This window comes from Giraffa tippelskirchi, chromosome 8, assembly GCF_054371585.1.
Source record: "Giraffa tippelskirchi isolate mGirTip1 chromosome 8, T2T-mGirTip1v1.2.pri, whole genome shotgun sequence".
Taxonomy (NCBI): Eukaryota; Metazoa; Chordata; class Mammalia; order Artiodactyla; family Giraffidae; genus Giraffa; species Giraffa tippelskirchi.
In genome coordinates this window covers 8,295,088-8,320,548 of record NC_137282.1, presented here as the reverse complement: position 1 = coordinate 8,320,548, position 25,461 = coordinate 8,295,088, and the positions used below count along the sequence as shown (strand labels likewise).

General features: G+C 38.5%; 1 protein-coding gene and 1 long non-coding RNA gene across 3 annotated transcripts in view; one reads left to right on the top strand and one right to left on the bottom strand.

Moving 5' to 3' along the window:
- Window positions 1-3,233, top strand: part of LOC145516989 (uncharacterized) — a 41,215-nt gene extending 37,982 nt beyond the window's left edge. Inside the window, exon 6 of the long non-coding RNA XR_014061902.1 lies at window positions 3,083-3,233. This is a non-coding gene — a long non-coding RNA (uncharacterized LOC145516989). The remainder of the gene's footprint in view (window positions 1-3,082) is intronic.
- Window positions 1-25,461, bottom strand: part of KAT6A (lysine acetyltransferase 6A) — a 97,813-nt gene that overhangs the window by 11,907 nt on the left and 60,445 nt on the right. For both annotated transcript variants that reach the window (XM_081519214.1, XM_081519216.1), the window contains exons 8-12: window positions 23,630-23,748; window positions 10,041-10,156; window positions 3,226-3,367; window positions 1,461-1,622; window positions 358-451 (exon numbers count right to left, since the gene is read on the bottom strand). In XM_081519214.1, coding sequence (XP_081375340.1) covers window positions 358-451; window positions 1,461-1,622; window positions 3,226-3,367; window positions 10,041-10,156; window positions 23,630-23,748 — 633 coding nt within the window. The remainder of the gene's footprint in view (window positions 1-357; window positions 452-1,460; window positions 1,623-3,225; window positions 3,368-10,040; window positions 10,157-23,629; window positions 23,749-25,461) is intronic.

Below are 25,461 nucleotides of genomic sequence, written 5' to 3'. Positions count from 1 at the left end.
TCTATCATTTTTAAAAGTACATCACATATTTTTAACCACTAGGTAGAGCCTGTAACTAAAACGCGATGTACACGTTTCTCAAATAACTGGGTAAGAAAAATAGGGCGGGTGCTGCACTTCTTTATTAGTGCTAATTTAAGTCGTTCTACAAAGCTTTTTAATATTGTTTTGAGACAGAATTATTCCATAAAATAAAACTAAGTTCCACTGTAAATTAATAGCTGTAAATTAAAACTATTTGCTATAAATCACATAGAAACTCATATCTAATATTAGCAATTTAAAAATACTTCATGTCCAACCAAAAGAAAGTCCACAAGAAGATACAATGAGCAGCTACGTTACTATAATCCTTACTGAAATCGATGAGAAACCTCCCATAGCCCTTGCGTTGGTACTGGGGAAGAATCATTATACAGGAAACGTTATATTTCTGTTGACAGTGCTTTTCCTGGTAGAAAAAACAAAAGCCTAGTTTTAAAACAACAGGCTGGTAAGAGTAAACACGAACGCTAATTTTTAAGAAACAAAGATTAACAGTCAAAACCACAGCCCTGGTCCTTTGGGATAGGCAATGCACATCAAGAAAAAAATACCCCTCTGAGAGGGAGAGGACAGTGTTAAGTCCCTGGCATTCCCCACAAAGCAACCATCCCAGGAGAAAAACGTATAAACTGCAGTGTCGCCACCCAACACCATCTGCAACTCAAAAACAGAGGAACCCGAGTATGGACCCATCTGCAGAGCTACAAACGCTGCTGTCACTGTGGCCCCTAGAAGTGCGACAGTTCATCACCGACTTCCAAGTTCCTTTTATTGTAGCACCTGCTTTGGTGCTACATACGGTGGGTATAAATACACCTCTATGAATCAAGCAATATATTTTAAATTACATTTAACTATTGAAACAGCCTCCTAACAAGTAGGGCTTTTCACTTAACTATTTTTATACAGTTAGATTTTATCACGGGCTTTCTTAAATAAAACTGCATCTTTTACGTTGTCTGACAACAAAAGAAACTTTTTTTTGTCTCCAAGAGAATGGAAAATTGAAGGAGAGAAAGTATCCTTTAATAAAAGTGGCTTCTTAAAATTCTTACTTCTATGCCTAACATTCAAATTGGGAAGAGAAGATTTAAACAGAGAAAGAACTCAGACAGGTAATGACTCTGTTTATTTCACAAGTCCTACCTATCATCACCATGGGAGTAAAGCCATGGCAAAGCATTCCCTCTGGGGTGTGAGGAGCAGTTTGATGTTTCCAGCAGAGAACAGTCTGTTGAACGTTACTAGGCACCTGCTGGCACCTGGTAAGTGTCTCAGTGGTCCTCCTGTTTCCCTTTCCAGAAAACTACATGGCACCCAGAAGGGGCTGCGTCCTGTACTGCCTCCTAGTGACAACCAAAGACTGTTTCATATTTTCATATGAACTGAAGACAAATTTCAGCTGATATACTTACTTTAGAAAAGTAGCCAACAAGGTGGCAGCCCTTGACATCATTCTGGGTTAGAACATAAAAAAGAAATGGCTCCACATCATAATAGAGTGTTTTGTGGTCAAGAAACAACTTTGCCAAGAGACACAGGTTCTGACAATAAATGGTACTCACATTCCCATCAACCTAGAGGAAAAAACAGACAGAACGGTCAGCAAGGTGTCTCTTTAATTCTAGAATAACACACATCAGCAAAGAGAGCCTGCGAGCACCCACAGTCCACCCTAGGAGGGGCCGGCACCTCTCAGAGCACAGTGGGTCTGGGAGCTGTCCCCTGAAACGGCAGAGCACAACGTCTGCTACTTTAAGACAACTAAGGACACAAAACACTGCGCTTCAACATAGCACAAAAAGGCGAGACAAGGAAGTGATGGCCATTTCCAAAACAGCATTTTGCTTTTATAAAAAGACTGACTACAGGAATCCTTCAGATGGCAAGCTGATCTGATGTATTTTTAAAAGTATTTAATTCAACAAAAGATCTAAATGTAACCTCTTCTAAAATACATCTGTTAAGCAAAACAAAGTAAAGCGATAGTTTAACTTGTGCTAGCAGCCAGAAGCAATGTAATCTGACTGCCAAAATGAGGTTTCCCCCTAAATAAAGCTCCTTGAGGGATTATTATCTATTGTCAAAAGCAAAGAGCAGGTTCCCCTGGCGGCAACCTGGCAAGTGAGGTATTTCATGGACTCTGGTTGGCCAGGATCAGGAGCAAGAGGCTATATGCTCCCCACACCCCTGCAATGTGTGCTCTTTACGAACACGCCAATGACTGCTGACATCAGACCCAAAGACACTGACGTTTTAAGACTGCACTTTCTGGAAACCCTGCGGCGGTCCAGAGGTTAGGACTCGGTACTTTCACTGCTGAGGGTCTGGGGCTCAACCCCTGGTTGGGGAACTAAGATCCCAGAAGCCACATTGTGTGGCCAAAAAAAAAAGACTGAAATTTCTTTAGCAATTTAAGCAATTTATTGTACAAAACACCTTTTCCCTCCCTGAAAGGTCAAGATCTCCTCTATTCCTCACTTAAAATAAAAGCTCTGGGAAGATTAAGAAAGTGAAAGACGGAACAGATCCTGACAACCTGAAAGTCTATCATCATTGGAATTAACAGAACTGAGCACATGGCAGGTACTCAATTAATAGTTAGGCAATCAAACCACAGAACTGAGATCAAGAAATTAAAAATCACTATTAACAACACAGAATCACTGGTGTAGCGTAAGTCAAACAATCATGATGAAATCAGGAAATATTCTTAGGATTTACTAGTTATTACATATACCTCTACACAATTTTCCTTTAAATAGAGCAGGAGAAATCTTTTAAGTGCCATGTTTTGTAGAGTCTAAGACACAATCTTATCACATCTATACAAAAGTAAAATCTGTTGGCATTAAAAAAATCAAATGGAGTCATATATATATCATAATTTGCAGTACTTTTATCTTCTGAGTGGAACATAAAATATGTTACAACTGATGTCTTTGATTGGATGAAATACAAAATAATAGTTTATTCAGAGATCAAGTTTGTGAACTGGTACCACTTAGACTGACCTAACTCTGCTTCTCCCCTACAGAGCTGAACTACTGACTCAATAGTGAGTGAACAACAGCAAAACAACATTTCCAAAACAAATCAAGCTGCGCAATCAGATAAACCACAGGGGGCACTGTATTTGAAACGGATAGGAAGACAACTACTAAACATCTTCTACTTTACCTCAAAAACAGAAATGTTATTCTTTCTATATATCTCATTAGCAGGAGGATGGAACCAACCACACTTCTTCATGTGCTGCTGCAGAATAGTTCTACTTTTCATATATTTTAGACAGAATTCACAGAGATATAACTTAGGCAGCCTGTAAAAAAAATAATTACACAAACAAGAGGGCTTTATATTTTATAAGACTTTAAACTTTCACTCATTCTTTCTCATTACCACCCAGGTAAAAAGGTAAAGAATATATCATTATCCCCATTAATCAAATTTTTAGAAAAGGAAACACAAAAATCAAAGATAAAACTAATTTGGATAACAGGATCCAACTAATCAACAGCAAGAGGGCAGTGGTGAGAAATCAATTCACCCAATCCAGGGATCTTCCTAGTAGGTTAATTATCATCTTTTAAAGTTACCCACCAGACAGCCATGAAAATCTCACCTTCTCTCCCCCTTGATAATCTCCAGTAAGTAGAAAGCAAAGTCTACCTCGGGAACACACCAATAAGTGAAGATTTTGTTAAGCTGTCTATTCTTTCTTCCTTTATTAGATCATTCACTCACTAATTTCAGAAAATGAACATGTATTGAACACTATCAGGCCCTGTGTTAGGTACACTAGGTACAAAGGCTGAATATGATGGACATTTAGTGGAGATTGTAAAAGCAGGTTTTGTACATGTTTTTAAGTATAAAATTATAATACAGAAAACGTTTTTTCAAGTTAGGACATGCTACACTACCTCCTTCCTTCTGCTCTGAAATTCTGGCTTTCTCTCCAGTTAAATATGAGATTAAATCCTGTACCTGAAAGGTCTATTTTCAATGACTGAAATAAAATTTCCAATTATTTCTTTGTATATTTTGTTGCATTTATATTTATTCAATACACTAGCTGGTTTAGTAGCAGTCGAGAAGGACTTCCCTGTCCATGGGGTTATCCTGGGAAGAATACTGGAGTGGGTTGCCATTTCCTCCTCCAGGGGATCTTCCCACCTCAGCAACCTAACCTGCGTCTCCTGCAATGCAGGCGGATTCTTTACCACTGAGCCACCTGGGAAGTCCTACTACAGTGATCAGGTCAGTTCATAAAGCCATAGAAGGAACTGAAAACCAGTGGCTGCTGTAAGTGTTTTAGTCTGAACTGAGAGGACTGCATGGCCCTCTGTGATAAACACACATCCCATGTATCCTCAGCACCGAGGCTCCCCTATATCCTAAACTGTGTCCAAAACCGGTAAGCATGCTAAGATCTGATAACAAAAACTGCATATACAAAAATACTGGATGATACAATGACAAGAAATACAATCCAAATATACTATATCTTCTCTCATATAAATAAGTACTGAGGCTGAAGGAAATTGAAAAAAAAAAAAGAAAAAACCTCTTTATACATTTTGGGTATTAATCCCTTATTGATCATATCATATGCAAGCATTTTCTCCCATTCAGTAGGGCGTCTTTCCATTTTATCAATGGTTTCCTTTGCTGGGCAAAAGTTTTTAAGTGTAATTAGGTTCCATTTGTTTACTTTTGCTTTTGTTTCCTTTGCTTTAGGAGACAGATTAAAAAAAAAACTGCTCCAATTTGTATCAAAGAGTGTTCCAACTGTATTTTCTTTTAGGAATTTTATGGTTTCACATCTTATCTTTGGGACTTTAAACCATTCTGAGTTTGACATGATTTAAGAAAATTGTTTAGTTTCATTCTGTCATCTGTAACTGTCCAATCATCCCAATACCACGTACTGAAGAATCTGACGTTTCCCCACTGCACATTCTTGCTTTCTCCATCACAGACTGACCATAAGTGGTGGGTTTATTTCTGGGCTCTCTATTCTGTTTCACTGATCTATGTGTGTGCGTTTGTGCCAGGACCATACTGGTTTGATTACTGTAGCTTTGTAATATAGTCTGAAGTCAACCCTCCAGCTGTTTTACTTTCTCAAGATTTCTTTGGCCATTCCGGGTCTTTTGCGTTTCTATACAAATTTTAAAATTTTTGTTCTAGTTCTATGAAAAATGCCCTGAGTAATTTGACAGGAATCGCACTGAATGAGTAGATTGCTTTGCATGGTATTGTCGTTTTTAACAATAAGTTTTCTAATCTATAAACAGAATATGTCTTTCTGTTTGTCTATGTCATCATCAATTTCTTTCATCAATGTCTTAGAGTTTTCTGAGTACAGATCTTTTACTTCCTTAGACAGGTTTATTCCCAGGTATTTTATTCTTTTTGATGCAATGGTAAATAAGACTATTTCCTTACTTTCTGATAGTTCACTGTCAAGTGTATAGAAATGCAACAGATTTCTGTATATTAATTTTGTATACTGCCAACTTTACCAAATTCATCAGTGAGCTCCAAACGTTTTTTGTGGCTTCTTTAGGACTTTTCTATGTATAGTGTCATATTATCTGCAAACAGTGACAATTTTACTTTTTCCTTTCCAATCTGGATTCTTTCTTTTTTTCTGTCTGACTGCGGTAGCTAGGACTTCCAACCTATGTTGAATAGAAGTGGTCTTGTTCCTTGTCTTGTTCCTGACCTGAGAAGAAATTCTTTCGGCTTTCCACAACTGAGTATGCAATTAGCTGTGGGCTTATCATATGTGCTTTTATTATGTGTGTTCTATGCTCACTTTCTGGAGAGTTTTTATCAATAGATGAATGTTGAATTTTGTCAAAAGCTTTTCCTGCATCTACTGAGATGGTCACACTGTTTTTATCCTTCAACTTGTTAATTCTGTTCTTCAGCGTGTTGTATCACACTGACTGATTTGCAGATACTGAAGAATCTTTGAATCCCTGTGATAAATCTCACCTGATTATTATTTACAACCATTGCTTATGATCATTGTAATACATTATTGCATTTGGTTTTCTAGTATTTTGTTAAGGATTTTTGTATCTATGTTCATCAGTGATACTGGCCTATAATTTTCTTTTCTTGTGGTATCTTTATCTTGTTTTGGTATCAAGGAGATGCTTGCCTCACAGAATGAGTTCGGGAGCACTATTTCCGCTGCAATTTTTTGGAATAGTTTGAGAAAAGACAGGTGCTACTGCTTCACTAAATGTTAGGTAGAATTCACCTATAAAGTCATCTGGTCTTGAAGCTTTGTTTGCTGATAGTTGTTCTATTACTGATTCCATTTCATTACTGGTAATTGGTCTTTTCACATCTTCTATTTCTTCCTGCTTCAGCCTTGGAAGATTGTTCATTTCTAGGAACTTCTCCATTTCTTCTGGGTTGTCCATTTGATAGACATACAGCTGTTTGTCATAGTCTCTTACAATCCTTTGTATTTTAAAAGCCTCTGACTTTATTAAAACTAAGCCTACTGGGATGACACTCTTAGTCTAATGGGAATCATTCAATAAAACTCTAGAAAAGATCGAATATTTCTTCTAATAATAGTACAAATGGTTGCAGTTCTCTCACTGAAAAAATATATCAAACAGGAAAAACATCTGATCACATGAAGTGAAGTGCAGTTATTGAAATCAGGGGTGCTCCGCGACCTAAAGAACACTGCTGAGTGCTGCTTTCTGCCATCTTCTCCCTGACCGCACCTAGGCCCGGACTATCGAGGAGGTGTATGGTCACTCTGACTAGCTGCGTCATGGGGGTGCAGCCCCACATCTGACATTTAAAGTCACCCACTACATGGATACCACAATTTCTGAAGTCAGGATTGGGCTGCAGCTGTATTGGTTCCCTTACTTCTAGGATAATGCAAATATTCTTCCTATTGTGGCTTTAGAACATTGCCCAAGATAGCAGCAGTTTGTGTGGCTTTTATAATAGGTCAATAGTAAAATTTTAACACAATAGAAATTACACCAAATACTCCTTAAATCAAAGATTATGGTACAAGCCATCTGAGATCAATCTAGATATCAATGCTATATGGAGTAGTCATGTACAGTGGTTAAAAGTTATAGCTACATGGTAAGAGAAAAGTGGGATTAAATCCTGGTACTCCCACTTATAAACTGTATGGTCTTGAATATGTTTGCTGGGCCCTGGTCTGTAAAAACAAAGATAGCAATATCCACCTCATAGAATTATTCCAGAGATGTTTAGTCACTGAGTAAGCTCAGTGAATGGTAACTATGGCTATTATTTATGATTAATACTATGAATACTTTTATTCTCCTTTCATCCACTTTATTTCATCATTTAACAGTCATTCAAAGACTTTGAGGATGCTATTCCTTAGTAACTGGGGTTGTACATAATCTAAGCATCAAGTCAAGTCAGGAACAGTATCAAAAGGTAGAACAAGGTTCCCAAACTACTCAAATATGTGAGAATCTGCCTTTTTAGGATCTTATCTTAATACGAACTTGTAGCAAAGAGGTTATTAAGAAGCTAAGGCTCTAAACAGCTCAGGAGTAGAGAATATTCCATGATCACAGCTCCTCTTGCCTTTAGCCTATTTATGTCATGTTTTTAAAGACAGAGTAGGGCCCTTTATGGACCCATCTGCCATGTGTGTGCATCACATCACCCTGCGGGGGAAACCTCAGGTTAAAACCTCTGGTTTATATTCTTCAATATCTGAGACTTAATCATACTGCTCCAAATGAAGCTGCTTCATTGCTGTTGTTTCATTTTATTTTGTTTTTTAAAACTCATGGATGCAAGACTACTTAACGTATACCACACACACAAATACCTGAATATTATAGGAGGTAATACGTAATCCCACTTCCCAAATAATTTTTCCTCTTACCATCTTTTCTTCTTTGTTTTTGCTCCAACTGTCCTACTTTGCATGCTTTAGGATTCGGAAATTTTTAAAAGTGTTTAGAACTTTTATTAATAAGAAAATAATTTAGAAGTAATTTAGCAGAGAATAATAGTCATTAACAAAGTAAAAATATAGGTTTACTATTTAGAAAACATGTGATCTCTAAACATTATAGTCAACTCAAGTTTAAAGAACTCAGAAGTGAAACAAGTCTAAACTCAATAAAATGTGGTTTTCTGAAAATGTAATTAAGGAAATTATGAACATATAGATAGAAAAAATAATAAGTACTAAAAAACTTATTACTTAAAAAACTTACACAATATTTTCTGCTATTTTCAGGGAACCCTTCACAATGGTAAATAATGAAAAAGTACAGAAAATGTCTCAAATTCTACTCAGATGAACCTTACAGTTCTTCTTCTACTGCTGCTTTCTGTTACAATCCCTATTATACTTTTTAGGTTATTTATTTTTCTGCTGGCAATGTTTGCTCATTCTTTCACTGGTAACTAACTCCCTCAAACTTGATTAAGAAGTCAAATTCTAGGGACAAACTCATCAGAGCAAAATGCAACATTTTTAATCAGACTTAGTATCTTAAAATTGACAGCCTCATTTTCATCTTCTCTCTGTCTCCACTCCTGACTAAATGAGTTCCTCTCCTCCTCCTGCCCTTGAGAGGAAGAGAGAAGGTGCCTGTGGTTCCACTCTCTGCATGACAACCGCTGAACAGGAGACACACGCTGAACAAGCTTTCTGCACCAGATGGGGCGCTCTTGTGATCTGCACAGCTGGCAGAGAGCTCACTTAAAAATGGTGATAATTTATTTTAAACCTAATGACGAAATTAATTCTTCAACTCTGCTGTTCTTGATTATACAATATCCTGGCTATCCATAACTCCTGAGGAAGACATTGCACTGAATACCTGTGTTCCGTAGGTAGTTGAGGAATTTCCTCCCCTCTTTTAACGTATATACATAATACATAATTTAACGTTTTTAACAAATTCAGATTGTTATTCTTCCATGAAATAAACAGAATGCTGCCTTAAAGGTCTAACAGAGTTTGGAGGTAACTGATCCTACAATAAATGGCTCTCAGCTGCTGTGTTTCATAAGCTTGTATGTTAGTTTCCTGGGGTTTTGCTTTTTCCCTATCTCTCTCTGTCACTGAGGTCTGGGTCTCACTCCTACTTTTCTAATTCGCTTAGATTTGTAAACCAGATTAAAGAATTAATGACTGCTGTACTTCGAATGCTAAGCCAGTGTTTAATTTTTTGACCAAATCTTATTTTTCAACTCTTTTAATTTCAACCCTAAAAGAAAAAAATAAATGACATTATTGAGCACTCACCATTTTTAAGTGATTTACATGATTCTACTCATTTAATGTTCACAATAAACCTCCTGAGGTCAGAACTATTATTATCCCTGTTTTACAGATGAGGAAACTGAAGTAACAAGTAGCTGGGTAATTTCTAAGGTTACATAGCTTATAAATGTCAGAGTTGAGTCAGGAAACGAATCTGGCTTCACTAAGCTCACTGCCTTATCCCAAAAAGCTGGTGACTGATTCATTTTTATATCTAGAAACCCAAGCCATTTATATATAATTTTATACCATTTGGCTAATTATTCCTGGGGAAACAAATAATTTACTAAGTTTGTTAAATTATAAAAACTTAAATAAAAAGCTACTCAGTGAAACTTTATTTATAGTTAAAAATAAGAATTTCTCTTAAAAAAAAAGTTTTTGGTGTGAGATATGAAGGTCAATTTCTCATAAAGAAAAAATGTTCCCCTTTCATTCTGACCATGTGTCAGGTTTCTGATCTTAAGTAATAGTTTTTGGATAGGTTACAGAAAAGAAAATCTATTATAAAGCCAAATAAGTGGCTGCCAAAGTATGCTGCTATTATGGATACTTAAACCTACCAGTTTTCTCGAATGTAGAGATGAATTGGACTACAATGTCTCCAAGATCTCTTCTAGTGCTGGAGTTCTAGGAATCTAAGAACAAAAGGTTTTGGCCTCTCAAAACATACCTTGAGTATTCTTGAGGATATGGAGAGGAGTACCAGGTATGAATTTCATATTTCCCAAACTCAATAACAGAGGGACAGCGGACTTGTGGATCAGGAGGACCAGTCACTCCAACTTTCTGTGCAGTGAGAAAATACACTGATTATGTAAGTTAGCTACATTAAAAACACTAAGAGGCCAGTGAGAAAATACACTGATTATATAAGTTAGCTACATTAAAAATACTAAGATAGGTAACAAACAAAACAAAAAACCCGTCTGAATCGAAGTGCCATGTTCTCAGGATTCCACAGGAGAATTAGAAAAGCCAGGAACAAGCTAACAAGTTTTGAAATAAACTGTCATATTCTTTAAAAGAAGCATCCAAATGAAAACCAAATATGCTAATAAATCTCCTAGAACCGAATGCAGTCGGTGACACCGCAGCCCCGTGTTCAATGATACTGCGAGCATCCTCAGCTAGACTCCTCCCTTAATGCCGCAGCACTTAGAGAGACACCCCCGGCGTGTGGGGGTTCCCAGTCAGGGCTGGGGGGGAGGGCCTGCTGCCCACAGGCTGAGATCACACATGCAGCACCCCGGCTGACAGCAACAGCAACAACCTACTCAGCATGGGAGTGTGCACGGAAAGGAATCACCCTCCCGTCTGCAAAAGCAGATACTAAGGACAATATGAAGAGAATATACCAAAACAAGCAAGAGCCTTCAGTTCGTTTTACACTTCTCCTAAAATTTCCCTCCTAGTAGCTTTTCACAGGGGAATCTGATTTGCCCTGCACCCAATGTAACAAGATTTGTATATGCATATAGGCATATCTCAGAGATACTGTAGATTCAGCTCCAGATCACAGGAACAAAGAATCACAATAAAGCACGTCACACAAATTTTTGGTCTCCCAGTACATATGAAAATTATGTTTACACTCTGGTCTATTAAGTATGCAATAGCATTATGTCTTAAAAAAAAAACAATGGACATGCCTTAATTAAAAAATATTTTATTGCTGAAAAATGCCAACCATTATTTGAGCCTTCAGCAAGTCCCATAAACAGATCACCAGAACAAATACAATAATAATGAAAAAGTTTGAAACATTTCAAAAATTACCAAAATGTGATACAGAGACATGAAATGAACAAATAAATGTTCTTAGAAAAATGGTGCTGATATACTTGCTCAACTCTGAGTTGCCACAAATTTCAATTTGTAAAAAACATTATTATCTATGAAGCACAATAAAGTGAAGAGCAATAAAAGAAGGTATATCCTCGTGTGTGTTGTATATATAACATAATACATAACCATGTGCAATTATCATGGATATTCTATAAATATGAATTAACGTTTTTAAAAATGGAGCTAGAATTCAGCCTAATCAAACACAAGTATTAATAACTCTTAAAAAGAACAACCAAAATTATCCTTCCCCTTTATGCTTTTACTAAAAGTCCCTTGCTGGAGCTCATGACACACACACACACACACACACACACACACACACACCCCACTTCCAACAAATCTAAAAAGATATAATATCAAATTTATATTCTTTATATAAATCTATTTAAGGAAAAAGCCTCTTCACCATAACTCATCTGAGAACTCTCTCTGGTCTTACTAACCATTCCCTTTTATAAAAGGCCAAGGGACTTATGTCAGGTTTCATGTTGGAACACAGCCAGGTGAAACCTTACCTCTTCCTTAAGACACCTCAAAACAAAAGACAAACATCTATCAGTTGGATAAACTGTGTTATGACACCAAGGAGCACTGAGGCTCTTTCAAGAGCAAAAATCAAAAAGAAAAACACAAGATGGGGTTAGAGTAAGATTGTTTTTCCATTTCTCAAAACCCAAACAGAGCTCTGCAAAAGGTTTTAAACACATTGTTCTTTAAACTACATTCCAGAATCATGTACTGTAATTCATAAAGTAGCATCTTTTAGCCTATCTTCACAGCTCCAAATAACAAGGACAGTAATATGGAAAATATCAGAATAACCAGTCAGAAACCAAATCTAACCTCCCGAGCCAAGGATCACAGAGGATGCACACAGGGCGAGACCACACACCTGCTGCGACATCCCCTGCTGCTGGAGAGCCTTCCCGTCCGCGGCCTGGCGCTCCTCCAGGCGGATGCCTGACATGAAGGTGGACACCCAGCTCCAGTACAACTGTTTGCACATCGCTGCCGCTGAAGAGGGTCTGCGGAAGGCCGGAGGCACGGCACACCTCCCTGCCTTCAGGGCCCTCGCCCTCCTGCACTAGGAAACGCACCCGGCCACCCTCCAGCTCCCTTGTGAAAGAAGCCTCTGAGCCAGTGTGCAGAAGTAACAAAGGCTGTGCAGTCAGGAAGGAACAGGTGCATCCAACCACCCGTTAACCCAGTCCTTGCCAAAATCAAATTGCCAAGTCTGAATTACAAGGTTATCTTTGACTTCATGTTTAAATTTCAGTCAAAATGTCATTAAACATGCAACTTTCCAAGTAGCAGGTCTTTAACAAATCAAGAGCACATAATTTTTTTTTTAAGCTTTTAACTCAGGTGCTGCCACTCTGTGCCTGCCTTCTCATTTGAATATGCCCATACGGCTAAACCAAAACATACATTCTGGGCCAGAATGGACTTTCTAATCGAAGAAAATAAGGGAGGGGTCATTGAATGCACTAGTAATTGGGCTAAATCAAAACAGGGAACTTTAAACATGCATATTCTAGATAATGAGACTTTTATTACCAGCAACTCTGGAGAAAAGATTGTTACTTTTCTGCAAAAAACTCCGCTTCCATCCAATAGAGAGACCACTCTTGCATACAGAGACCCTCAGTCTAGATCTGGTACAAAAGGAAAATTACAACTGAAGTTGACACAGCCCTGCCCCCTCCCCCATCAGATGGTTCTTTCCCATTCCCTCTGGGAATGACACTTTGAGGTGGGAGTGGAAGGTAGGCTTCCCCTTAGTATCAGCACGAGAATGTGCAATGGTGGGAGAAGATATGTCTTTCTGACATTGGAACACTTCCTATGAAAACTTCAATAAAAAACAATTCTGTTCCTTAAGGATTAAAAGTTACCTGATGAAAGGGACGTGTAAGAATGAGGTCACATGCTGTGAAGTGGAGAGAGCATGAACTTGGAAGAAAGAGCCTCAGCATGTGTGGGTACCTCCTGTGCAGACCCCGCATCTCGCACTGTCATCTCCTTCATTCCCCACAATCCAGTCCTCAGAGCAGGAAACACATGCCCACTTGACCGATGGGGAGGGGCGTGGGGGTGGGAAACAAGGCTCAGAGAGGTCAAGAGGTCAACAAGGACAGCACAGGAATAGCAAGAGTGAAGCACAAACAGAAAAGAACCAGCCAGGTACAAGGTGAGACAGAATGTGTGGGGAAGCCCTCAACTAACTAATTTCTGAATTCCAAAAGTCTGTAAGTTTTCTGAACTACAACTTAGCTTTCCAAAGTACACATCCACAGCCTCTTATCCAAAACGCTTGGAATAGACTGTGCTTTGGAATTGTGAACTTTTCTCGTTAGAAAAGTATTACAGTACATTTATGTATCTTAAATCAACAGCCTCAGCAGGGTTTGGGACAACACTCCATAATTAGATACCTTAATATTTCTTCAGCAAAGCATATGAATATTCATATTAAATAGAATAATTAAAAAATATATTGGGCTTCCCTGGTAGCTCAGATGGTAAAGAATCTGTCTGCAATGCAGGAGACCCAAGTTTGATCCCTGGGTCAGGAAGATCCCCTGGAAAAGGGAAAGGCAACCCACTCCAGTATTCTTGCCTGGAGAATGTCATGGACAAAAACTCAGCAAAAATCTCACCCTATACGAAGCTTTCACAAACCACTAGACCAACCTAAGGAGGGCAGAAACCAAAAGGAAGAAAAAATTCAACCTCGAAGCCTGGGAAAAGGAGACCTCAAACACAGTAAGTTAAAAAAAATAATGAAAAGGCAGAGAAATAATATACAAATGAAGGAACAAACTAGAAACACAGAAGTCCAAATAAATGAAGAGGAAATAGGCAAACTACCTGAAAAAGAATTCAGAGTAATGATAGTAAAGATCATCAAAAACCTTGAAAGCAAAATGGAGAAAATTCAAGAATCAATTAACAAAGACCTATAAGAATTAAAGAATAAACATACAGAGACAAACAACACAATTACTGAAATTAAAACTACTCTAGAAGGAATCACAGCAGAATATCTGAAGCAGAAGAATGAATCAGTGAGCTGAAAGATAAAATGGTAGAAATAACTTCTAAAGAGCAGAATAAAGTAAAAAGAATGAAAACAACTGAGGATAGTCTCAGAGACCTCTGAGACAATATCAAACGCACCAACATTTGAATTATAGGGGTCCCAGAAGAAGAAGAGAAAAAGAGTATGACAAAATTTTTGGAGAGATTATACTTGAAAATTTTCCCAACATGGAAAAAGAAATAGTCAATCAAGTCTAAGAGGCACAGAGTCCCTACAGGATAAACCCAAGGAGAAACATGGCAAGACACATACTAAGCAAACTAGCAAAGACTAAACACAGAAAGAATATTAAAAGCAGCAAGGGAGAAGCAACAAATAACATACAAGGGAAATCCCATACACTTAACAGCTGATCTTTCAGCAGAAACTCTGCAGGCCAGAAGGGAATGGCAGGATATATTTAAAGTACTGAAAGATTACTGAACCCAGCAAGTACTGAAAGTACAACCAAGATTATTGTACCTGGCAAGGCTCTCATTCAAAACTGATGGAGAAATAAAAAGCTTTTCAGACAAGCAAAAGTTAAGAGAATTCAGTACCACCAAACAAACCTTACAACAATATATAGTCAAGAAATATGAGAAGAAAAAAGGTCTACAAAATCAACCCCAAACAATTAAGAAAATGGCAATAGAAACATATATATCAATAACTACTTTAAATGTAAATGGATTAAATGTGCCAACCAAAAGACATAGACTGGCTGAATGGATACAGAACCAAGACCCATATATATGTTGTCTACAAGAAACTCACTTCAGACCTCAAGACACATACAGACTGAAAGTGAGAGGATGGAAAAATCTATTCCATGCACATGGGAAGCAAAAGAAAGCTGGAGTAGCAATCCTCACATCAGAAAAAACAGACCTTAAGGATTACAAGAGATAAGGAAGGACACTACATAATGACTAAGGGATCAATCCAAGAGGAAGACATAATAATTGTAAATATCTATGCACCCAACATGGGAGCATCTCAGTACATAAGACAAACACTAACAGACATAAAAGGAGAAAGTGACAGTAACACAGTAACAGCAGGAGACTTCAACACCCCACTCACACCAATGGACAGACCATCAAAACAGAAATTAATTAGGAAACACAAGTCTTAAATAATACATTAGATGAGATGGATCTCATTGACATCTTCAGGGCATTCCATCCAAATGCAGAAGAGTACATCTTCTTCTCAAGGGCACATAAAACATTCTCTAGGATAGACGACATCTTGGGTCACAAATAAAACCTCAGTAAATTTAAGAAAATTGAAATCATATCAAGCATCTTCTCCGACCACAATACTATGAGACTAGATATCAATTACAAGAAAAAAACTGTAAGAAACACAAACACATAGAGATTAAACAACACGTTTCTAAATGACCAACAGGTTACTGAAGAAATCAAAAGGGAAATCAAAAAATTTCTAGAAACAAATGACAGTGAAAACACCACAACTCAAAACCTATGGGATGCAGCAAAAGCCGTTCTAAGAGGGAAGCTTACGGCAATACAGTCCTACTCAAGAAACAAGAAAAAGATCGAATAGACGACCTAACTTTACACCTGAAACAACTGGAAAAAGAACAAAAAACCCCCAAAATTAGTAGAAGGAAAGAAATCATAAAGATCAGAGCAGAAATAAATGGAAAAGAAATGAAAGAAACAACAGTAAAGATTAATAAAACTAAAAGTTAGTTCTTTGAGAAGATAAACAAAATTGACAAACCTTTAGCCAGACTCATCAAGAAAAAAAGAGAGAAGAATCAAATCAACAAAATTAGAAATGGAAAAGGAGAGGTTACAACAGACAATGCAGAAATACAAAGGATTATAAGAGACTATTATGAACAACTCTATGGCAATAAAATGGATAACCTGGAAGAAATGGACAGATTCTTAGAAAAGTTCAATCTTCCAAGACTGAACCAGGAAGAAATAGAAATTATGAACAACCCAATTACAAGCACTGAAACTGAAGCTGCGATCAAAAATCTCCCAAAAAACAAAAGCCCAGGACCAGATGGCTTAACAGGAGAACTCTATCAAACATTTAGAGAAGAGCTAATGCCTATCCTTCTAAAATTCTTTCAAAAAAATTGCAGAGTAAGGAACACTTCCAAACTCATTCTACAAGGCCACCATCACCCTGATACCAAAACCAGACAAAGACAACACAGAAAAAGAAAACTATAGGCCAATATCATTGATGAACATAGACGCAAAAATCCTCAACAAAATTTTAGCAAACAGAATTCAGCAACACATCAAAAAGCTCATACACCATGATCAAGTTGGGTTTATTCCAGGAATGCAAGGATTCTTCAATATACGCAAATCAATCAATGTGATACACCGTATTAACAAATTGAAAGATAAAAACCATATGATAATCTCAATAGATGCAGAAAAAGCCTTTGACAAAATTCAACACACATTTATGATTAAAACTCTTCAAAAAATGGGTGCAGAAGGAACCTACCTCAACATAGTAAAGGCCATATGTGATAAGCCTACAGCAAACATTATTCTCAATGGTGAAAAATGGAAGAAGTGAAGTGAAGTCACCCAGTCATGTCCAACTCTTTGCAACCCCCTGGACTGTAGCCTACCATGCTCCTCATCCATGGGATTTTCCAGGCAAGAGTACTGGAGTGGGTTGCCATTTCCTTCTCCAGGAAAAATGGAAAGCATTCCCCAGAAGATCAAGAACAAGACAATGGTGTTCACTTTCACCACTATTATTCAACATAGTTCTGGAAGTCTTACTTACAGCAACCAGAGAAGAAAAAGAAATACAAGGAATCCAGATTGGAAAAGAAGAAGTAAAGCTCTCACTGTTTGCAGATGACATGATACTGTACATAGAAAATCCTAAAGACAGTATCAGAAAATTGCTAGAGCTAATCAGTGAATTTAGCAAAGTTGCAGAATACAAAATCAATACACAGAAATCACTTGCATTTCTATACACTAACAATGAAAAATCAGAAAGAGAAATTAAGGAATCAATCCCATTCACCATTGCAACAAAAAGAATTAAATATCTAGGAGTAAACTTACCTAAGGAGACTAAAGAACTGTACACAGAAAATTATAAGTCACTAATGAAAGAAATCAAAGATGACATAAACAGATGGAGAGATAGTCCATGTTCCTGGGTAGGAAGAATCAGTATTGTGAAAATGACTACACTACCAAATGCAATCTACAGATACAATGCAATCCCTATCAAATTACCAATGGCATTTTTCACAGAACTAGAACAAAAAATTTCACAATTCATATGGAAACACACAAGACCCCAAATAGCCAAAGCAGACTTGAGAAAGAAGAATGGAGCTGGAGGAATCAACCTTCCTGACTTCAGGTTATACTACAAAGGTACAGTCATCAAGACAGTACGATATTGGCAGAAAAACAGAAATATAGACCAATGGAACAAGATAGAAAGCCCAGAAATAAACCTATGCACCTATGGATACCTTATTTTTGACAAAGGAGGCAGGAATATACAATGGGGCAAAGACAGCCTCTTCAATAAATGGTGCTGGGAAAACTGGACAGCTACATGTAAAAGAATGAAATTAGAACACTTCCTAACACCATACACAAAGATCAACTCAAAATGGATTAAAGAACTAAATGTAAGATCAGAAACTATAAAACTCTTAGAGGAAAATACAGGCAGAACACTTGATGACATAAATCAAAGCAAGATCCACTATGACTCACCTCCTAGAGTAACAGAAATAAAAACAAAAGTAAACAGTGTGGGCAAGTGGGACCCAATTAAACTTAAAGGCTTTTGCACAGCAAAGGAAACTACAAGGAAGGTGAAAAGACAACCCTCAGAATGGGAGAAAATAAAAGCAAATGAAACAACTGACAAAGGATTAGTTTCCAAAATATACAACCAGCTCATACAACTCAATGTCAGAAAAACAAACAACCCAAACAAAAAGTGGGAAAAAGACCTAAACAGAGATTTCTCCAAAGAAGACATACAGATGGCTAACAAACATATGAAAAGATGCTCAACATCGCTCATTATTCAGTTCAGTCGCTCAGTCGTGTCCAACTCTTTGTGACCCCATGAATCGCAGCACCCCAGGCCTCCCTGTCCATCACCAACTCCCAGAGTTTACCCAAACTCACGTCCATCAAGTCAGTGATGCCATCCAGCCATCTCATCCTCTGTCGTCCCCTTCTCCTCCTGCCCCCAATCCTTCCCAGCATTAGGGTCTTTTCCAATGAGTCAACTCTTCGCATGAGGTGGCCAAAGGATTGGAGTCTCAGCTTCAACATCAGTCCTTCCAATGAACACCCAGGACTGATCTCCTTTAGGATGGACTGGTTGGATCTCCTTGTAGTGCAAGGGACTCTCAAGAGTCTTCTCCAACACCATAGTTCAAAAGCATCAATTCTTCGACGCTCAGCTTTCTTCACCATCCAACTCTCACAACCATACATGACTACTGGAAAAACCATAGCCTTGACTAGACGGACTAGGTTGGCCATAACTTTCCTTCCAAGGAGTAAGCATCTTTTAATTTCATGGCTGCAGTCACCATCTGCAGTGATCTTGGAGCCCAGAAAAAAACAAGTCTGACGCTGTTTCCACTGTTTCCCCATCTATCCTGCCATGAAGTGATGGGACCAGATGCCATGATCTTAGTTTTCTGAATGTTGAGCTTTAAGCCAACTTTTTCACTCTCCTCTTTCACTTTCGTCAATAGGCTTTTTAGTTCTTCTTCACTTTCTGCCATAAGGGTGGTGTCATCTGCATATCTGAGGTTATTGGTATTTCTCCCAGCAATCTTGATTCCAGCTTGTGCTTCCTCCAGCCCAGTGTTTCTCATGATGTGCTCTGCATATAAGTTAAATAAGCAGGGTGACAATATACAGCCTTGACGTACTCCTTTTCCTATTTGGCACCAGTCTGTTGTTCCATGTCCAGTTCTAACTGTTGCTCCCTGACCTGCATACAGGTTTCTCAAGAGGCAGGTCAGGTGGTCTGGTATGCCCATCTCTTTCAGAATTTTCCACAGTTTATTGTGATCCACACAGTCAAAGGCTTTGGCATAGTCAATAAAGCAGAAATAGATGTTTTTCTGGAACTTGCTTGCTTTTTCGATGATCCAGCGGATGTTGGCAATTTAATCTCTGGTTTCTCTGCCTTTTCTAAAACCAGCATGAACATCTGGAAGCTCACGGTTCACATATTGCTGAAGCCTGGCTTGGAGAATTTTGAGCATTACTTTACTAGCGTGTGAGATGAGTACAATTGTGCGGTAGTTTGAGCATTCTTTGGCATTGCCTTTCTTTGGGACTGGGATGAAAACTGACTTTTTCCAGTCCTGTGGTCACTGCTGACTTCTCCAAATTTGCTGGCATAATGAGTGCAGCACTTTCACAGCATCATCTTTCAGGATTTGAAATAGCTCAATTGGAATTCCATCACCTCCACTAGCTTTGTTCATAGTGATGCTTTCTAAGGCCCACTTGACTTCACATTCCAAGATGTCTGGCTCTAGGTGAGTGACCACACCATCGTGATTATCTGGGTCGTGAAGATCTTTTTTGTACAGTTCTTCTGTGTATTCTTGCCACCTTTTCTTAATATCTTCTGCTTCTGTTAGGTCCATACCATTTCTGTCCTTTATCGAGCACATCTTTGCATGAAATGTTCCCATGGTATATTTAATTTTCTTGAAGAGATGTCTAGTCTTTCCCATTCTGTTGTTTTCCTCTATTTCTCTGCACTGATCGCTGAGGAAGGCGTTCTTATCTCTCCTTGCTATTCTTTGGAACTCTGCATTCAAATGGGAATATCTTTTTCTCCTTTGCTTTTCGCTTCTCTTCTTTTCACAGCTATTTATAAGGCCTCCTCAGACAGCCATTTTGCTTTTTTGCATTTCTCTTCCATGGGGATGGTCTTGACCCCTGTCTCCTGTACAATGTCACGAACCTCTGTCCATAGTTCATCAGGCACTCTATCAGATCTAGTCTCTTACATCTATTTCTCACTTCCACTGTATAATCATAATGGATTTGATTTAGGTCATACCTGAATGGTCTAGTGGTTTTCCCTACTTTCTTAAATTTCAGTCTGAATTTGGCAATAAGGAGTTCATGATCTGAGCCACAGTCATCTCCCGCTCTTGTTTTTGCTGTCTGTATAGAGCTTCTCCTATCTTTGGCTGCAAAAAATATAATCAATCTGATTTCGGTGTTGACCATCTGGTGATGTCCATGTGTAGAGTTGTCTCTTGTGTTGTTGGAAGAGGGTGTTTGCTATGACCAGTGTGTTCTCTTGGCAAAACTCTATTAGCCTTTGCCCTGCTTCATTCTGTACTCCAAGGCCAAATTTGCCCGTTACTCCAGGTATTTCTTGACTTCCTACTTTTGCATTCCAGTTCCCTATAATGAAAAGGACATCTTTTTTGGGTATTAGTTCTAGAAGGTCTTGTAGGTCTTCATAGAACCGTTCAACTTCAGCTTCTTCAGCGTTACTGGTTGGGACATAGGCTTGGATTACCGTGATAATGAATGGTTTGCCTTGGAAATGAACAGAGATCATTCTGTTGTTTTTGAGATTGCATCCAAGTACTGCATTTCGGACTCTTTTGTTGACCATGATGGCTACTCCATTTCTTCTAAGGGATTCCTGCCCACAGTAGTAGATATAATGGTCATCTGAGTTAAATTCACCCATTCCAGTCCATTTTAGTTCACTGATTCCTAGAACGTCGACATTCACTCTTGCCATCTCTTGTCTGACCACTTTCAAATTGCCTTGATTCATGGACCTAACATTCCAGATTCCTATGCAATATTGCTCTTTACAGCATCAGACCTTGCTTCTATCACCAGTCACATCCACAACTGGGTATTGTTTTTGCTCATTATTAAGAGAAATGCAAATCAAAACTACAATGAGATATCACCTCACACCAGTCAGAATGGCAATCATCAAAAAGTCTACAAACAATAAATGCTGGAGAGGGTGTGAAGAAAAGGGAACACTCTTGCACTGTTGGTGGGAATGTAAATTGATACAACCACTATGGAAGACGATATGGAGAGTCCTTAAAAAACTAGGAATAAAAGCACCATATGACCCAACAATCCCACTCCTAGGCATATACCCTGAGGAAATCAAAACTGAAAAAGACACATGTTCATTTTTCACTGAAGCACTATTTACAATAGCTAGAACATGGAAGCAACCTAGTTGTCCATCGACAGATGAATGGATAAAGAAGTTGTGGTACATACACACAATGGAATATTACTCAGCCATAAAAAGGAACACATATGAGTCACAGTTCTGATGACATGGATGAACCTAGAACCTATTAAAGAGAGTGAAGTGAGTCAGAAAGAGAAAGATAAATATTGTATTCTAATACATATATACAGATTCTAGAATAATGGTACTGAAGAATTTGTTTACAGGGCAACAATGGAGAAACAGACATAGAGAATAGTCTTATGGACACGGGGAGAGGGGAGGAGAGGGTGAGATGTATGGAAAGAGTAACATGGAAACTCACATTACCATATGTTAAATAGCCAATGGGAATTTTCTCTGTGGCTCAGGAAACTCAAACAGGGATTCTGTATCAACCTAGAGGGATGGGATGGGGTGGGAGATGGGAGGGAGGTTCAAAAGGGAGGGGATATATGTATACCTATGGCTGATTCATGTTGAGGTTTGACAGAAAACAACAAAATTCTGTAAAGCAATTACCCTTCAATAAAAAAGTAAATTAAAAAGAAAAAAAAAAGTGAAGAAACTACTCTCTCCTTTGAATTCCCACTAAACATCATGTAAACTCCTACTAGAGTACCTGTAATACTTTTTTTTTTTTAACTTATTGTCAGGAAAAGAACATGCCTTTAGAGGTTAAGCAAGTTGTCTGAAGTAGAAGTCAGTAAAAGACCAAGGCTTGAACCCAGATCCCCCATTCAAAGCCAAACCTGGTTAAGTCCTAAGATGGTGAAATGTTGAGTAAATGTTTCCTGAATATTTATACTGTTGTTTTTATTTTTCAAAAATGCCTAGGAATGGAGGCACAGATGTAGAGAACAGACTTGTGGACACAGTGGGGGAAAGAGAGGGCAGGACAAACGGATCAAGCGGCACCGACATATACACGACCATGTGCAGAATAAACAGCTGCTGAGAAGTGGCTGTGTAACAACACAGGGAGGCCAGCTTGGCACTCTGTGATGACCTAGAGGGGTGGGATGGGGGCAGGAGGGAGGCTCAACAGGGAGGGGATATATGTACACACACGGCTGATTCCCTTTGTTGTATGGCAGAGAGTAACACAACGTTGTAAAGTGATTATCCTCTGTTCACTAGTGGGTCTCTTAATCCAAAGAGTTTCACCTACACAACAGGAATCCCCAGCACTGGCCTTATAAATTCTTAATTTCAAGATAAGAGGTAGAACTCAACTTGGCTTATACAGTGAGTTGGTGGCAAGGGAGGAAAAGACAAAAGATAAACAAAATCCAAGCATCTTCATGATCCATGCCTGCACTTTTCCTATCTTTTCTCCAGCCATCATCTACACACTTGTTCTCTATGTTTCAAAGAATACTTCCAAATCTTTGTACTTCCATTTTTTCTAATTCATGAGACCCCATTCCTTGTCATCCCCATTAACTCCTTTACATTTCTAATTCCAGCTCAAGTGGTATTTCCCCTCAATGAATCCTCTCTGACTCCCCAGACAGAAGTACAGGCTTGCCTCCTCTACTCCCCACATTTCATGTATTCTATAATTAAACTTCCACATTAAGGAAATTATCTGTTTATAAGTCTCTCCTGGCTGAAGAAGGAGTCCTGTCATTTACTTTGGCATCTCCAGCAGCTGGCACATAAGCAGGTTCTGTGTCTGCACATTTATGTCTTGCTATGTGTCAACAAAGGATTAAGGCATAAGCATTTAATAAATATTTCCTGAGTTAACGAATATGTGTTTCATCACTGAGAGAGGTTTGGTTTTTGTTTGTTTGCCAGTCAAATCCTAAACTCTTCTTTATATAAGACAGAAAATAAACCAAGCTCATTTGATACTGCTAGTTAAAGCAATGTGTTTATCTGCAAAACCAAACCAATTACCATGGGTTTGGAAAGAACACCTTAACCAGCAAATAATGTACATGCACAAACCACATCAGATCAGATGGATAAATAAACTACTGCTGCTTTACCCACAATATAATTAATCCTCTGTTTCTTACCCACAAACAAACTGACTGTCCAATCTGAATATTCAACTTTACCTGCAGTGCTTGTTCTTGGATGTCACGAAATAATTCCATATCCTTCTCAGTCATGATTTCCTGGCTCCCAAAAAGCCGGTCCTCGCTTTCTTGTTTGCCATCCCAGCCATCCTGATTGTCTGCCAAGTTAAGAAAGGGCTTACATGTTATTGATGTTATCATGAGTTCAGCACATGAACTAGAATAAATTTCAAAAGTCTTTATATTATTTCTATAAAAGAGAAGAAGACAACACTAAGCTGACTTCCAGAAAGATACTAGTCAATAAAGAATATGTACATCTTATATCTGCCTTATAATGAAAACCCTGAATTGACTTAAAGCTTTTTAAAAATATTACATAAATTTAAGCTAAACAAGTTTGTATTTCAGCATATACATACATATATATATACAAGTAGAACAAGAAAAAGGTCTAAGGAACATGCAGTCTATTCTGAACTAACAAGAATATAAAACTTTTCACGAGTTGAACATGTCAACACGCAAATGTTGCTTTTTCATTCTTTGGTAGTATGGAAGAAGTCTGTTATAGCAAGACATAATTTTCATCACTTTAGAGCAAAACAAGAAAACTTTGCTCCTCTTAAAATTCTCAATGATTCCACAGTCTTCATAAGGCCAACCCATTCTTATCTCAACAAAATGGTCTATTTCAAGTGGCTATTTTAACGGATGCCCAGTGCCAACTGCCCAACTCCTCTCCCATTCTGGGTGCCAGTTTAAAGCACAAACTCCAAAGCATGAGGGTCATAGGCGGTAACCCTCTGGGAAAGTACGAGAAATTAAAATAAGCATTCACTAAATGATGCACCTTCCTCAAATGGGTAAAGAAATGAGTGAGAGGAGTTTTGGAGGATCAAGTAGATCATTAGCCTTTGCATCTGAAAATGACATCAATGTGGTCCTGCTTCTTCTGAATGCATGTGGCTGAAAAGACCCGTTAGTGACAGTTCTTTTAAAAAATCAACTGTATACACAGTTACTCATTTTGTGGAAGAAGAAAAAGGACAGGGGCTCACTCTCAACGATATTCCTAAACTGAAAAATACATGTCTGATCTGAAGATACTCTGTGCCTTCACTGCCCCCTGGTGCATGACACAGACGGACGCAGGCCCAGACTGGGTACAGCGCTCCCCGCCCTCTATCAGACGGTGCAGGCTGCCTCCTCAACTACAGCTCAGAAAGAAAATGACAGAGCCCGTTAAAGCCAAAGTCATGCCTGAAACTCAGCAATGGTTCTCCACACACTCGATACATTTGCTCTGACAGAAAATTTCTAACACTTTCCAGGAGATTCTTCTAATAATCTACCTCCACTGAAATGCTTAATTCAGAAATGCCTTTTATCACCCTCTGCTTTGTGAGATTCTTTCCTAAGTCCAACCAGAATGCCCTGCATGTTTTCTTAGATAAATGTACTCAGAGTGGGCCTTATCTTCAGTCTACATGGCTGACAAAGACATGAAAAGTAAATGCCTAAACTGTAATTAGCTGATTGCCACTGAGGTGAAAATCAATAGAGCATAAAAGCGGGGCGGATGCATAAAAGCGGGGCGGATCTGATAAGGATGAGGATCTTTCCCTCCTGCAGTGGCCCGGTCCACCCTTTATAGAAGCAGGAATGAAATGGAGCGGTGAGTAAGATCCTCAGTGGGACAGTCGGGCAAGGAATCAGAGTTCACACCGTCCCCTGCAGCCCATGAGGCACCACCGGGCTCACACAGCGTGTGACCTGAGAGGCCACTCTCCCTCTTTGACTTTGCTCAGAACCCTTTCTACTTCCTTCACATGACCGGGTGCTCTCAACTCCACAGCAAGGAGACCAGC